At 42.0% G+C, this 13,309-nt stretch overlaps 1 protein-coding gene across 1 annotated transcript in view; it reads right to left on the bottom strand.

The window, feature by feature from the left end:
- The window catches only part of LOC140734027 (uncharacterized), a 184,067-nt gene that overhangs the window by 95,171 nt on the left and 75,587 nt on the right, over nt 1-13,309 (bottom strand). The window contains exons 26-33 of the mRNA XM_073057607.1: nt 11,371-11,493; nt 9,647-9,772; nt 7,726-7,851; nt 7,431-7,553; nt 5,351-5,476; nt 4,630-4,755; nt 4,207-4,392; nt 2,325-2,543 (exon numbers count right to left, since the gene is read on the bottom strand). Coding sequence (XP_072913708.1) covers nt 2,325-2,543; nt 4,207-4,392; nt 4,630-4,755; nt 5,351-5,476; nt 7,431-7,553; nt 7,726-7,851; nt 9,647-9,772; nt 11,371-11,493 — 1,155 coding nt within the window. The remainder of the gene's footprint in view (nt 1-2,324; nt 2,544-4,206; nt 4,393-4,629; nt 4,756-5,350; nt 5,477-7,430; nt 7,554-7,725; nt 7,852-9,646; nt 9,773-11,370; nt 11,494-13,309) is intronic.

Raw genomic sequence — 13,309 nt, 5'->3', positions numbered from 1 at the left:
ATATCTGAGCGAGCCCTCTATGTGAAGTATTGCTTTTTAAAGCCTCTTTATGTACATTTTAAAACTTGGCCTGCATACTTTTCATAAGAGAATGCTGCCACTCATTCTCATTGAAAGAAAGGTTTGATTCACCCATGTTGGGTTCTCAGTAGGGAGGTTCACTGAAGATTGTGGTTAGAGAGCTGTGTTCTCTCCTGTACATTGCAATTTCTATCTGGGAGTGCTATTTAAATGAACTTATCCTCCAGTTCCTTCAAGGAGTCTCACATTGACTCCTTGGTAAATTGACTGTCTTCCAGAGAAATATTTTTTTTCCCCAGTTTTAATTTGTCATTCTATCAGCATGCTGCAGCTGTTAGTGAATATCTAAACCTATAGTCAAGATGATCTTAGGGAAAAGAAAGAATCATAAGGAAGTAAAACGTAGGAGCTGGTATAGGCTATTCAGTCCTTCAAGCTGCACTGCTATTTGTCAAAATATGGCTGACGTTTTACACTTTTGTACACTATCCCAACATCACTCAATTCTTCTAATATCCAGAACTTCTTTGTTGCAATGAATTCTATAATGGAACCCTCCCAGACCCCTGGATCAGAAATTCCAAAGTTTCACCACCTTCTGAGTGAAGAAATTTCTATAACTTCTATTCACTTCAGTACTAAATTCTCTCAGTTGCTTAGTTTGAGTCAGCGAATGCTGTTCCTGGGTACCTTCAGTTTGTGCAAATAGTTATACACAAGAATAATTCTAGGAATTTATGAGGTGTGTTCGATGTCTTGGAGTCTGTACACGTGTGGAATTCAGAAGGATGGGGGTTAGGGTGGGGAGGTGAAACCTACCGAATAATGATAGGGTGGATAGAGTGGACTTGGAGAGGATGTTTCCATTGGTATGAGAATCTAGGTCATGAGGGCACAGCCTTAGAATAAAGGGGCATCCCGTTAAAATTCAGAAGATGGGGTATCTGTAAACTTCATTGTCTCAGAGTGCTGGGGAGATCAAGTCATTGGGTATATTTAAGATTGATTGCTTTATAGATTGGTAAAGGCACAAGGGTTATATGTAGAGAAAAGGCAGGAAAGTAGGGTTGAAAAATTATCAGCCATAATTAAATGTCGGGACAGACTCAATGGCCTAATCTGCTCCTATGTCTAAAAGTCTTATAGATATTTTCAAGTGCCTGTGCTCTTAACTCTAGTATAGATTTCAGTTGCTTTTCCTTAACACTACCCCCTTCATCAATGTAGACTATGACAGAAAGTAACTTTCAACAAAAAATTCCATCTTCAAGAACGTTAGAATAAATGGTGGTGAGGTTTGAGTCCAATGTGCACTTTCCTCATCAGCAGTGTATGAATGGGAAATATGGGCTGTAGTGTTACTGCCCTTGCTGAAGGGACCCACAATGAGGCCGAGCAAGAATTTGCTGTCTGCTTTGAAACAAACCCTACAACATCAATACAGTAAGCACCTGCTCACACAATCACTGCATTGAAAGAGACAAAGATGGGCCTGAGAAGGATACAGTTAATAACAAAACATTGTCAAGTGATCATTTTTTTCCCCTAGCAACCAGTGTCTCCTTTTTGATATTACAAAAGCTCCACCATTTCTAATTTGGAATGGAGAAAAAGAAGTTCATTTGGTGAACCTGTAGGACGGGGTTTCCCAATTTGGGTTTCAGGGTTAATGGTAAGGGTCCATGGCGTAAAAAAGGTTGTGAATACCTGTTGTAGGAGAACAATTTGTATGTTTCTTCAGTTCAATTACTTTATTTTCCAAAATGTTTAATCCTCCTGAGATGCAAGGTTTGAAAGATATTAGATGAAATGTGACATGATGGACTGTTCTCAGATCCAGAAATTAAAGGACATGCATAAGCTACAGAAAGCAACAATGAATGTTTGACTCCTTAGGGGATGGTTGAGAATTGGGATTTCCATGGTTGAGACAATATTTTAGATACCAATTAATGACCCAGATGAAAAGTACACCAATTTAGGTGTGAAGGGAGCATAAAACTGAATACTGACAAGCACAGAGATGGGAATTTATGCTGAAATGGTTAAACAAAGGAACAAATATGTGTGAAGAGAAGAATGAACTGGAAGAAAGCAACATCTAAAAGAGAATCTAGGAACAGACATCCCAGTGTCTGCATCTGCATTTAAAATTCCTGACTTCTGAAACACTGTAGAAGAGATTTATTGGAAAAGCACTGGGAGTGAAGCATTTTGTTTTAACTAGAGAAGGCATAATTCATAACTGTGAGGACTTATGATGATAATATAAATAGGAAGTATTGAAAGCAGGCAGTACTCACCCATTTCATAATAAATGTTGAACTTTGTGCTTGGTGTGTGTGGACCAGAATGGAAATGGACCCACATGCTCGTGCAGTTGGGGACACGAAATGTTCTGATGTCCAAGTGTTTCTCAGTCAAAGTGATTCGTACGTCTTGATCAGGATTCATTCCACAGCCAAAGGAGATGTGATCTTCCTGGGATGTCACAGTCAACAAATCCACCCTGAATTGGATTCCTGAAGGTAAAACATGTTCCCTGGTTATTTGTAATACTATTCTCAACATTTCACACACAGCTTCAGACATACTCAGTGCTAACATATCCCTTTACTCTGTAGGGGTGCACCTTCAGAGTCTTGAGGACAATTCCAGGCTTGGAATTTCATGCAGTACCGACAGGATATTGTACTGTTAATAAATTGGTGGAGAACGGAATGATGACAGGTTCTCTTCCATGACAGATATTAAACATCAGCAATAATAATCTCCCAGCAATCAGATTACCTGGACACTATCACAATACTGTTGGCACGTGGCCAAGTAGTTAAGGCGTTCGTCTAGTGATCTGAAGGTTGCTAGTTCGAGCCTTGGCTGAGGCTGTGTGTGTGTCCTTGAGCAAGGGACTTAACCACACATTGCTCTGCGACGACACCAGTGCCAAGCTGTATGGGTCTAATGCCCTTCCCTTGGACAACATCGGTGGCGTGGAGAGGGGAGACTTGCAGCTTGGGCAACTGCCGGTCTCCCACACAACCCTGCCCAGGCCTGCACCCTGGAAACTTTCCAAGGTGCAAATCCATGGTCTCACGAGACTAACGGAGGCCTACACACTGCCTTTGTGCAATTGGAGTGTTTCTTTCCTATATTACAAATAAAGCAACACCCCAAAATGTATTGCATTGTTTGCATGGTAATGAAAGCATCCTTATGTCACTAGGGAGCAACAAAGAACTGTTACAATGGAGACACCACCGGTCACATCCCAGCCACTGTCACTATTTCCACTTTGCCTCCATCACTGGTCTCCATCTGCCAATTGATGCCTCTACACCTGGATCCATCTATCACTTGACAGGCCTTGCCCCCCTGTCCCCCCACCTTGATATACTGGCTATCTCCCCCTCTACTATTTCTATTGAGGTGAAGGATCTTGACCTGATATGTCAAATTTCAATTCCCTCCACAGATGCTGCCGGAGCTCTGAATTCCTCTGGCAGCTTGTCTTTTAGCAAACAATGCTACAACTTCTTGCTAGAATCTTTTTTTTCCATTCAGGGATGCAATCAAAGGGGAAAGAGGATATGATGTTGTCAGTCACAGAGATATGCATAATTTCAAATTCTCACTGTTGAGAACTCTGAGAGGAGCTGCACCATTTCCTGGACATGGGACAATTTGATATATTTCCAAGAAGTCACCACCTCTGGTAAACCAGCTGGATCAGTGCAAGCCTGATGGACCTGTCACCTACGGTATGCCACCATCATGTTATCGGTAAATTTTGGATAGGCTTCTTTAAATGATTCACGATTTAAAGATGAATCTAATAGGCATTCTTGTGAGTATTTCTGGAAGAATAATCAGAGTTTCTCCCAGTGACTCTTATGTTTGCCCACTCAAATAGGTGAAAACTAGGCAATGGAACAAAGTTTCCTGGAACCCTAAAGATTGTGCGTACTGCAGCAACCATTTGATGACGGACTGGCATCCAGTGACTAAAGCCAAGGTCCTGTAATAGGTGGATAAGGTTGGAGCACAAGTGATTACAACTCAGAAAACAGTCAATCCACATCTGGATTTGAGAGCTAGCTCTCTCTTTCCTATCCGGCATCTGCTTTCCGGCCACTGGATGGTGCACCTGTAATGACTGTTGCTTTATCTTTGGAAACAGAGTGTTACCTGTGTACAGGTGAGTGGAGTTAGACACCTGGACCAGGTTGAAGAACCAGTACATGTCTGCACTATTCTGGTAGTAGCTTTGGAAATTATTGGACACGATGAAACCAGATACACAGGGACAGGGATTCCTTGAAAGAGCCTGGAGATCCACAGTTCCTGGGATAATTTCTGGTGGGCAAAAGCAACCTGAAACCAAAGAAAGACAACATGAATCACTGAATAAGCATGAATTTTTTTCAGGGTTCTTTTTGTCCTTTCCTATATCCTGCCGCTTTACACTTCATTCACACGACGATCATAAACATTTAAATAGACCAGCCTTTCTGTTCAACATCAAGGAGAAATGCAACCCTAATCAATCGTCATGAATGACATCTGATATATCATGGGCAAGGAGGCTGAGGTTCCTATTTTGTTACTCACCTTCACAGTGTGTCCCGTTCCCTCTGTAATAGGATTTGCACTCACAGTGGTAGGAACCCATCAAGTTCAGACACTGAGCATTGCTGTCACACTGATTCAGCGCCGGATCCGCACACTCGTTGACATCTGAAAAGAGTAGATAAATAAACAATCAGAGGTGGAGGGAAGGTGGAAGAGGAGTATGGACCTGGTTATGATTACTGACTGTCTAGTGCTCAACATGACCTGTAGAGTTATTCCAACAGCTTGGAAATGTAACAAGGTCAAAGTGTAGAAATTGACAAACGTCACAATTTCATCAAAGTCGACACACTTCTGTCAGACTACAACAGAGAAAAGGTTTACTGAAGTGGGCATGCCCAGAACCAGGGGTCACAGTATCAGGATATGGGCAAGATATTCAGGAGTGAGACGAAGTGAAATATCTTCAATCAGAGGGTGGAATTTTCTGTCAGATGATGGGGATATATTTAAGAAAGAAGTGGAAAGATTATGAGACACAAAAGTCATCATGGGGTATGGGGGAGACAGTTGGTTTATAGCAGTGAGCTAGAGGATTACACTGACTATTGGAACAGATTTACAGGGCTGAATAACCTTCCCTAGTTCCCATTCTTTACATCTCAATGAGAATATGTCATCATAGAATCTCAAGCTTTGCTTTTTAAAAAGGAAAATATTTGGTGTGAGTTTCTCTGGGATAAAATGTAATATGTCAAACCTGTGCATGATGTTCTGCTTCCGAGACGCAGGGTGTACCCTGGGTGACAACCACAGAAGTAACTGCCCACTATGTTTGCACATCGCTGGGAGCAGCCGCCATTGTCCAGCAGACATTCATCCACATCTGAAAAGAAGACGTGTTATGTTCAATTTTACTTTCAGAAAAGGCCAGTCAAATACCCCTAAAACATTGCCATGACTTTCATACCTCAAGAACAAATATTATAGGCTCAGTTATTGTGTTTTTAAAATTTTACACATTGAACTTCTTTTAACTTTGGAAGGATGTTGGTGAGATCAAATCAAAAGCCATTTCAATTCAACAGCAAGTTCATTCTCTGCTGCACTGTAGGTGAACAGACACCCCTTACATTATTTGCTGGTCTCAAATGCCACGTCTGATTTCTTCATCTGGATTGTTACTCCGAATTTTTAACCTTACACCTGCTTTTACACGTCGAGTTCCAGTCCAAAGGGAGAGAGCAGAGTGAGAGATAGAGATAGACTGAAAGAGAGGCAGAGCAACAGAGAGAAAGAGGGAAATAGAAACCAGAAAGTGGCAGAGGAAAAGAGAGAGCAAAAGAGAGAGACAGAGAAAGAGATCAAGTGATAAAGATGAGTGAGAAGGAGAGGGTGAGGGAGAGAGGTGGGAGATGGAATGGGAAAGAGGTGGGTGATGGAGAGCAAGGACAAGAGAGTGGAGTGGGAGAGAAAGAGAAATTAAAAAGAGTAAGAGGGAGGGAAAGAGAGTGGGTGAAAGAGAGCTTCTCAGCCTAAACCACGAGGTCCACAGCTCTTCAGGGCATAGCTCTATACATACAACGTAATACTTCTTAAATGTAGCATGGATTTCTGCCTTCCATCTTAGGTGGAGAGTTCCAGACTCTCACCGGCTTCTGAATGTAAAAACAATTCTTCACCTTCCTTTTAATACTCTTACCAATAGGGATGGCAAAAGATACTTCTGTGAGAATAAAGAGAATACTGACCAACACTGAAATAAGCGTGACAACCCGCCTCAGAGTACTGAAATGCTACGTTCATCCATTTATGTTATGTGGATCAGAATGCTGGACAATATCTAGTAACATGAGGAAACGAATTGAAGCAGCAGAGATGTGGTTTTTGAGAAGAATGCAAAGAATATCATGGACGAAACGAATATCTAACAGATATAATTAGATATCTAGATATCTAATATCTATCTGTCGTGAGCAGAGCAAGCACAAAAAGAGAGAAAATGTATGAGATCATGAAAAGGAAATGTAACTTCACTGGACATGTGATTAGGAAAGAGGAGTTAGAATGGACGGTAATTATGGGAAAGATTGAAGGGAAGAAAGCAAGAGGAAGGCAAAGACAAATGATGATGGAGACAACAGCCAGAGAACTGGAAATGAATACCAACGAATTGATCCACTTGACCGGAAACAGGATTGTGTGAGCCGTGGCAGTCAAAGCTCAAACTGGGCACGGCACCTGATGATGATGATGATCAATAATTAACACATTGTTTTGAATCCTTCTCTAAGGGAAATAGGGGTTTGCTCTATCCAGGCCTTTCATAATTTTATACATCTCAACTGTTTGTCCTTAGCTTCCTCTGTTCAAAAGTAAACAACCCAAGCTTCAATCTTTCCCCACAGCTGCAATTTTCCAGCCCTGGAAACATCCTGGGAAATCTCCTGTCCTCTCTTCAGCATAATCACACCTTCCAAGGAGTGTGCTGACCAGAACTCTCTAACGTAAACAAGCTATGGTCTAACAAGAGTTGTATTTACCATAGTTTGAACGTTACTCACACAGTTTTATACACTATGCCTCAGATAACAAAGGTAAGCATCCTGTCTGACTGGTTAACCATCTTTTTAACCTGTTCTGCTAGCTTCGGAGATGTGTGGACATACGTTCAAAAGTTCTGTTTCACCACATCGGTAATTGGACATTTTCTTACCTGCCACACGTAATGATGTAACATTAGATGCTACTTTTTACACTTGGGTCGAAGATGGCTGCCCATTTAGAAATCTCCTATGACAGGCATGGAATTGTTGAGATTCACCCAATGAGTCATTTACCTGCACAAGTCCTTCCATCCCCAGTGTAGCCATCCCCACACACACACTGGAAGGAGCCGGGGCTGTTGGAACAGGAGGCCGAGCTGTGACAATTGTGGCTCCCACTCTGACACTCATCCACATCTGGAGTTTGGAAGGAAGGAAAGAATTGACTGGAGGCTCCACAGCTGTGACAATGATTTCTACACAACAAATTCTATCATAGGGGCATGACATTGCACAATCTCAAGACCTGGTTATAAGAATGTTAATGTTCGGTTTGGGTTCTTCAAGGATATTATGTAAAAGGTCAAACCTGTGCATGTCATTCTGCTTCCGGATCTCAGGGTGTACCCTGGGTGACAGTCACAGTGATAACTGCCCACCGTGTTCACACAGAGCTGGGAGCAGCCGCCATTGTTCTGCAAGCACTCATCCACATCTGAAAAGCAGGGGCATATTATGATCAATTTTACCTTCAGGAAAGGCATGCCCCCTTTTTGTTACTAAATCAGGGAAGAGGTACACAAAGTTTCCATGCTTTAGCAATGACATGAAATCTACAGCATTATTAATTTTTGTTACACAATTTATCTATTTTCATAATTTTTTTATGTCTCTGCACTGTACTGCTGTCACAAAACCACAAATTCCATGTGATGTGTTAGTGATAAGAAGAATATTTCAGTTACTGATTTTGATGTTCCACTAATACAATGCTGTGCATTTCAAACGTTCATACATTTTTTTCAATAATTGGCTCAGTTTTCATGTTTTAAAAACTCTATGTGTTGGGGGTATTTTAATATTGAAAGGTGAGACCAGACCAAAAGCCATTTCATTGCAACAGCTGGTCAGTTTGCCACTGTACAATATAGATGAAGAAAATGCCCACTGTGTTTCTCACTGGTCTCAAACATCTCCCCATAGGCCTTGAGAACAAAATTTAGCCCATCATTTGCAACATACTGGCTTCTGAGACTCTTTTATATATTCTTGCTGGGAAAGGAGAAGCAATTTGGGAAGAGTGAGATAGAGACAGAGGTTAAGGCAGATGAGAACTATGAGAGGGTGTATGTGTGTATGAAAGAGGGAGATGGAGATGGACAGGGAGAGAGAAATGACTATGGATTCAGAACTAGTTTGTCCATAGATGAAGGAAGGATGGTTGTAGATGGAGCACATTCTGCTTGGGTATCATTGACCAGTGGTCCTCCGTAGGGATCTGTTCTGGGACCTCCGCTCTTTGCAGTTTTTATAAAAGACTTGAGTGAGGAAGCAGAAGGGTGGGTCAGTAAGTCTGCAGATGAGCCAAAGGTTCAGAGTGTAGAAGGTTGTTGCTGGACTGAGCTTATGGAGATGGAGCTTATTCCAGAAAAGGGTGACTTTTCACACTTCCCAGAAGTTCACTTTGGAGGGTCAAATTTGAAGGCAGAATACAAAGTTATTTACAGGATTTTTAGCACGGAGGTATCTGGTGGCCCATATCCAGAGATTTCTCAAAGCTGCTACACAAGTTGAGATGGTTATTAAGAAGGTGTATGTTAAAATTTACATTACGTGTCAATGATTATAAATCTGATTCTGATTCTAATATGTACTGAAACAAAACTCACAGGCATTTGTGCACATCTGAGAAGCAGGGGCATGTTCTGCCCAAACTTACTCTCAGAAGAAGTAATTAATGTTCTTCTGAAGCAGTGCCACATTTCGTAAAGCACAAAAACTTTTGGACAGAGACCCTAAGCTCAGGTTCCATGTTCTTAAACACATTTACTGCACCCTTGGAAAGGAATTGGTGAGATCAAATTAAATACTTTTTAAATCTAATTCCTCTGGGCTACTTAGGTGAAAAAGAACCCTCAACATTTCTCACTGGTTTCAACTGCCTCCCCTGCTTCCCTTCAGCCCATCGTTCCAGTTAATTGGCCTCACACCTGCTTGCATATATGCAGACCAAGAAAGATTTATGAGGGAAGTGAGGGAGAGACATAATGACAGATAGTGAGGTAGAGAGATAGAAAGAATGTGTTTGAGAGTGTGAAAAATAGTGTGTGTGTGTGTGTGTGTGTGAGCGAGGCAAGAGAGAGGGAGGGAGAGGAGGAGTGGGATGAAGGGAGAGACAGGGTGAGGGAGAGGAGAAGGGGAGAGGGGGGAAGAGTGGGAGGGGGAGAGGGGGGAGAGAAAAACGCAAAAGTACTTTGTGTTCTTCAAGGATAAAATGTAAAAGGTCAAACCTGTGCATGATATTCTGCTTCCGGGTGTCAGGGTGTACCCTGGGTGACAGTCACAGTGGTAACTGCCCACCGTGTTCACACAGAGCTGGGAGCAGCTGCCATTGTCCTGCAGACATTCATCCACATCTGAAAAACAAGGGTGTGTTATGTTCAAATTTACTTTCAGAAAAGTCCAGGTGATGCACCATCAATAACTCACTCTGAGACGTAAAGGCAAGATATCAGCTTTTATTGACTGGAAGAAGGAACAAGCAGTGAGTGACCACTATATTACATCCTGGAGACAGAGAGGCCGGGCTCAGACCTCCATCACCTTTATACAGGGGTCTGTGGGAGGAGCCACAGGAGCAGTCATCAGGGGGCATGTCCAGACAGGTATATGTAGTTCACCACAGGTATATACCCCTAAAACATTGCCACATCTTTCAAACCTCAAGAACAAAGATTGTAGGCTCAGTCTTTCTGTTTTTAAAATTTTACACATTTAACTTCTTTTAACTTTGGAAGGATGTTGGTGAGATCAAATCAAAAGTCATTTCAATTCAACAGCAAGTCCATTCTCTGCTGCAATGTAGGTGAACAGATACCCCTTACATTACTCGCTGGTCTCAAATGCCACATCTGATTTCTTCATCTGGATTCTTTTTACAACTTTTTAACCTTCCACCTGCTTTTATACATCCAGTTCCAGTCCAAAGGGAGAGGGCAGAGTGAGAAATAGAGATAGACTGAAAGAGCGGCAGAGCAACAGAGAGAAAGAGGGAAATAGAAACCAGAAAGAGAGAGAGAGACAGAGAAAGAGAGAGACAGAGACAGAGAGAGACAGACAGACAGAGACAGAGAGGGAGAGAGAGGTCAAATGACAGATGTGTCAGAAGGAAAGGTTGGAGGAGAGAGGTGGGAGAGGGAGGGAGAGAGATAGGAAAGAGAGAGAGAGCTCCCCAGCCTAAACCACTTGGCAGCACTAGGTCAACAGATCTTCAGGGCATAGCTCTAAATATACATGATTCTTCTTAAATGTAGCATGGGATTCTGCCTTTACCCCCATTTTAGTTGCAGAGTTCCAGACTACCAACTGCCTCTGGATGTATAAACAATTTTCCAGCTCCCCTTTAATACTTCTACCAATTAATTTGACTAATTAACACATTATTTTACATCCTCTACTAAGGGAAATAGGGCTTCTCTATTTACTCTATCCAGGCCTTTCATAATTTTATACATCTCAACTGTTTGTCCTTAGCTTCCTCTGTTCAAAAGTAAACAACCCAAGCTTCAATCTTTCCCCACAGCTGCAATTTTCCAGCCCTGGAAACATCCTGGGAAATCTCCTGTCCTCTCTTCAGCATAATCACACCTTCCAAGGAGTGTGCTGACCAGAACTCTCTAACGTAAACAAGCTATGGTCTAACAAGAGTTGTATTTACCATAGTTTGAACGTTACTCACACAGTTTTATACACTATGCCTCAGATAACAATGGTAAGCATCCTGTCTGACTGGTTAACCATCTTTTTAACCTGTTCTGCTAGCTTCAGAGATGTGTGGACATACGTTCAAAAGTTCTGTTTCACCACAACAGTAATTGGACATTTTCTTACCTGCCACACGTAATGGTGTAACATTAGATGCTACTTTTTACACTTGGGTCGAAGATGGCTGCCCATTTAGAAATCTCCTATGACAGGCATGGAATTGTTGAGATTCACCCAATGAGTCATTTACCTGCACAAGTTCTTCCATCCCCAGTGTACCCAGCCCCACACACACACTGGAAGGAGCCGGGACTGTTGGAACAGGAGGCCGAGCTGTGACAATTGTGGCTCCCACTCTGACACTCATCCACATCTGGAGTTTGGAAGGAAGGAAAGAAAGAATTCACTGGAGGCTCCACAGCTGTGAGAATGATTCCTACGCAACAAATTCTATCATGGGGTCTTGACAGATAGGAGGTTCTGTGGAAGAGATCGAGAATCCCGGATGGTCTGTTGCGATATCTCAGATCGAATTCTCAGTATTCTCAAGAGGGAGGGTGAGCAGCCGGATGTCGTGGTCCATGTAGGGACTAATGACATGGATAGGAAGAGTGAGGAGGTCCTGAAAGATGAGTTTAGTGAGTTTAGTTAGCTAGGTGCCAAGTTAAAGGATAGGACCTCCAGGATAGCAATCTCAAAATTGCTACCAGTGCCATGTGCAGGTAAGTTTAGAAATAGTAAGATGGTGCAGATCAACATGTGGCTGAAGACATGGTGCAGGAGGGAGGGCTTCAGATTTATAGACAATTGGGCAGTTTTCCAGGGAAGGTGGGACCTGTTCCGGCGGGACGGTTTACATCTGAACTGGAAGGGGACAAATATTCTTGCAGGTCGGTTTGCTAGAGAGGCTCCAGTGGATTTAAACTAGATATGAGGGGGGAGGGGAACCAGAGTGTAGGAACAGACGTATGGGAGAAGGAAGAAAAAGAAGACAGTAAAGTTCTTTGTACTGTTAGAGATAAACAGAGAGGAAGAGGTGGAGAATTTCTTAAATGCATTTATTTTAATGCTAGGAGCATTGTAAGAAAGGTGGATGAGCTTAGAGCATAGATTGATACCAAGAAATATGATGTTGTAGCTATTAGTGAAACATGGTTGCAGGAGGGGTGTGATTGGCAACTAAATATTCCTGGATGTTGTTGCTTCAGGTGTGATAGAATCGGAGGGACAAGAGGGGGAGGTTTTGCGTTGCTTGTCTGAGAAAATATTACAGCAGAGCTCTGGCAGAATAGATTAGAGGAGGATATTTGGGTGGAATTGAGGAATGGGAAAGGTGTAGTAACACTTATAGGGGTGTATTATAGACCACCTAATGGGGAGTGAGAATTGGAGGAGCAAATTTGCAAGGAGATAGCAGATATTTGTAGTAAGCACAAGGTTGTGATTGTGGGAGATTTTAATTTTCCACACTTAGACTGGGAAGGCCTTACTGTAAAAGGGATGGATGGTTTGGAGTTTGTAAAATGTGTGCAGGATAGTTTTTTTACAGCAATACATAGAGGTACCAACTAGAGAAGGGGCAGTGTTGGATCTCCTGTTAGGGAATGAGATAGGTCAGGTGACGGAGGTATGTGTTGGGGAGCACTTCAGGTCCAGTGATCACAATGCCATTAGTTTCAATATAATTATGGAGAAGGATAGGACTGGACCCAGGGCTGAGATTTTTGATTGGAAAAAGGCTAACTTTGAGGTGATGCGAAAGGATTTAGAAGGAGTGGATTGGGACAATTTGTTTTATGGGAAGGAGATAATAGAGAAATGGCGGTCATTTAAAGGTAAAATTTTGAGGGTACAGAATTTTTATGTTCCTGTTAGGATGAAAGGAAAAGTTAAAAGTTTGAGAGAGCCATGGTTTTCAAGGGATATTGGAAACTTGGTTAGGAAAAAGAGAGATATCTACAATAAATATAGGCAGCATGGAGTAAATGAGGTGCTTGAGGAATATAAAGAATGTACGAAGAATCTTAAGAAAGAATTTAGAAAAGCTAAAAGAAGATATGAGGTTGTTTTGCAAGTAAGGTGAAAATAAATCCAAAGGGTTTGTACAGTTATACTAATAGCAAAAGGATAGTGAGGGATAAAATTGGTCCCTTAAAGAATCAGAGTGGACAGCTATGTGTGGAGCTGAA

Source organism: Hemitrygon akajei, chromosome 10, assembly GCF_048418815.1.
Source record: "Hemitrygon akajei chromosome 10, sHemAka1.3, whole genome shotgun sequence".
In the NCBI taxonomy this organism is placed as follows: domain Eukaryota; kingdom Metazoa; phylum Chordata; class Chondrichthyes; order Myliobatiformes; family Dasyatidae; genus Hemitrygon; species Hemitrygon akajei.
This window is presented reverse-complemented; position numbering and strand designations above follow the sequence as displayed.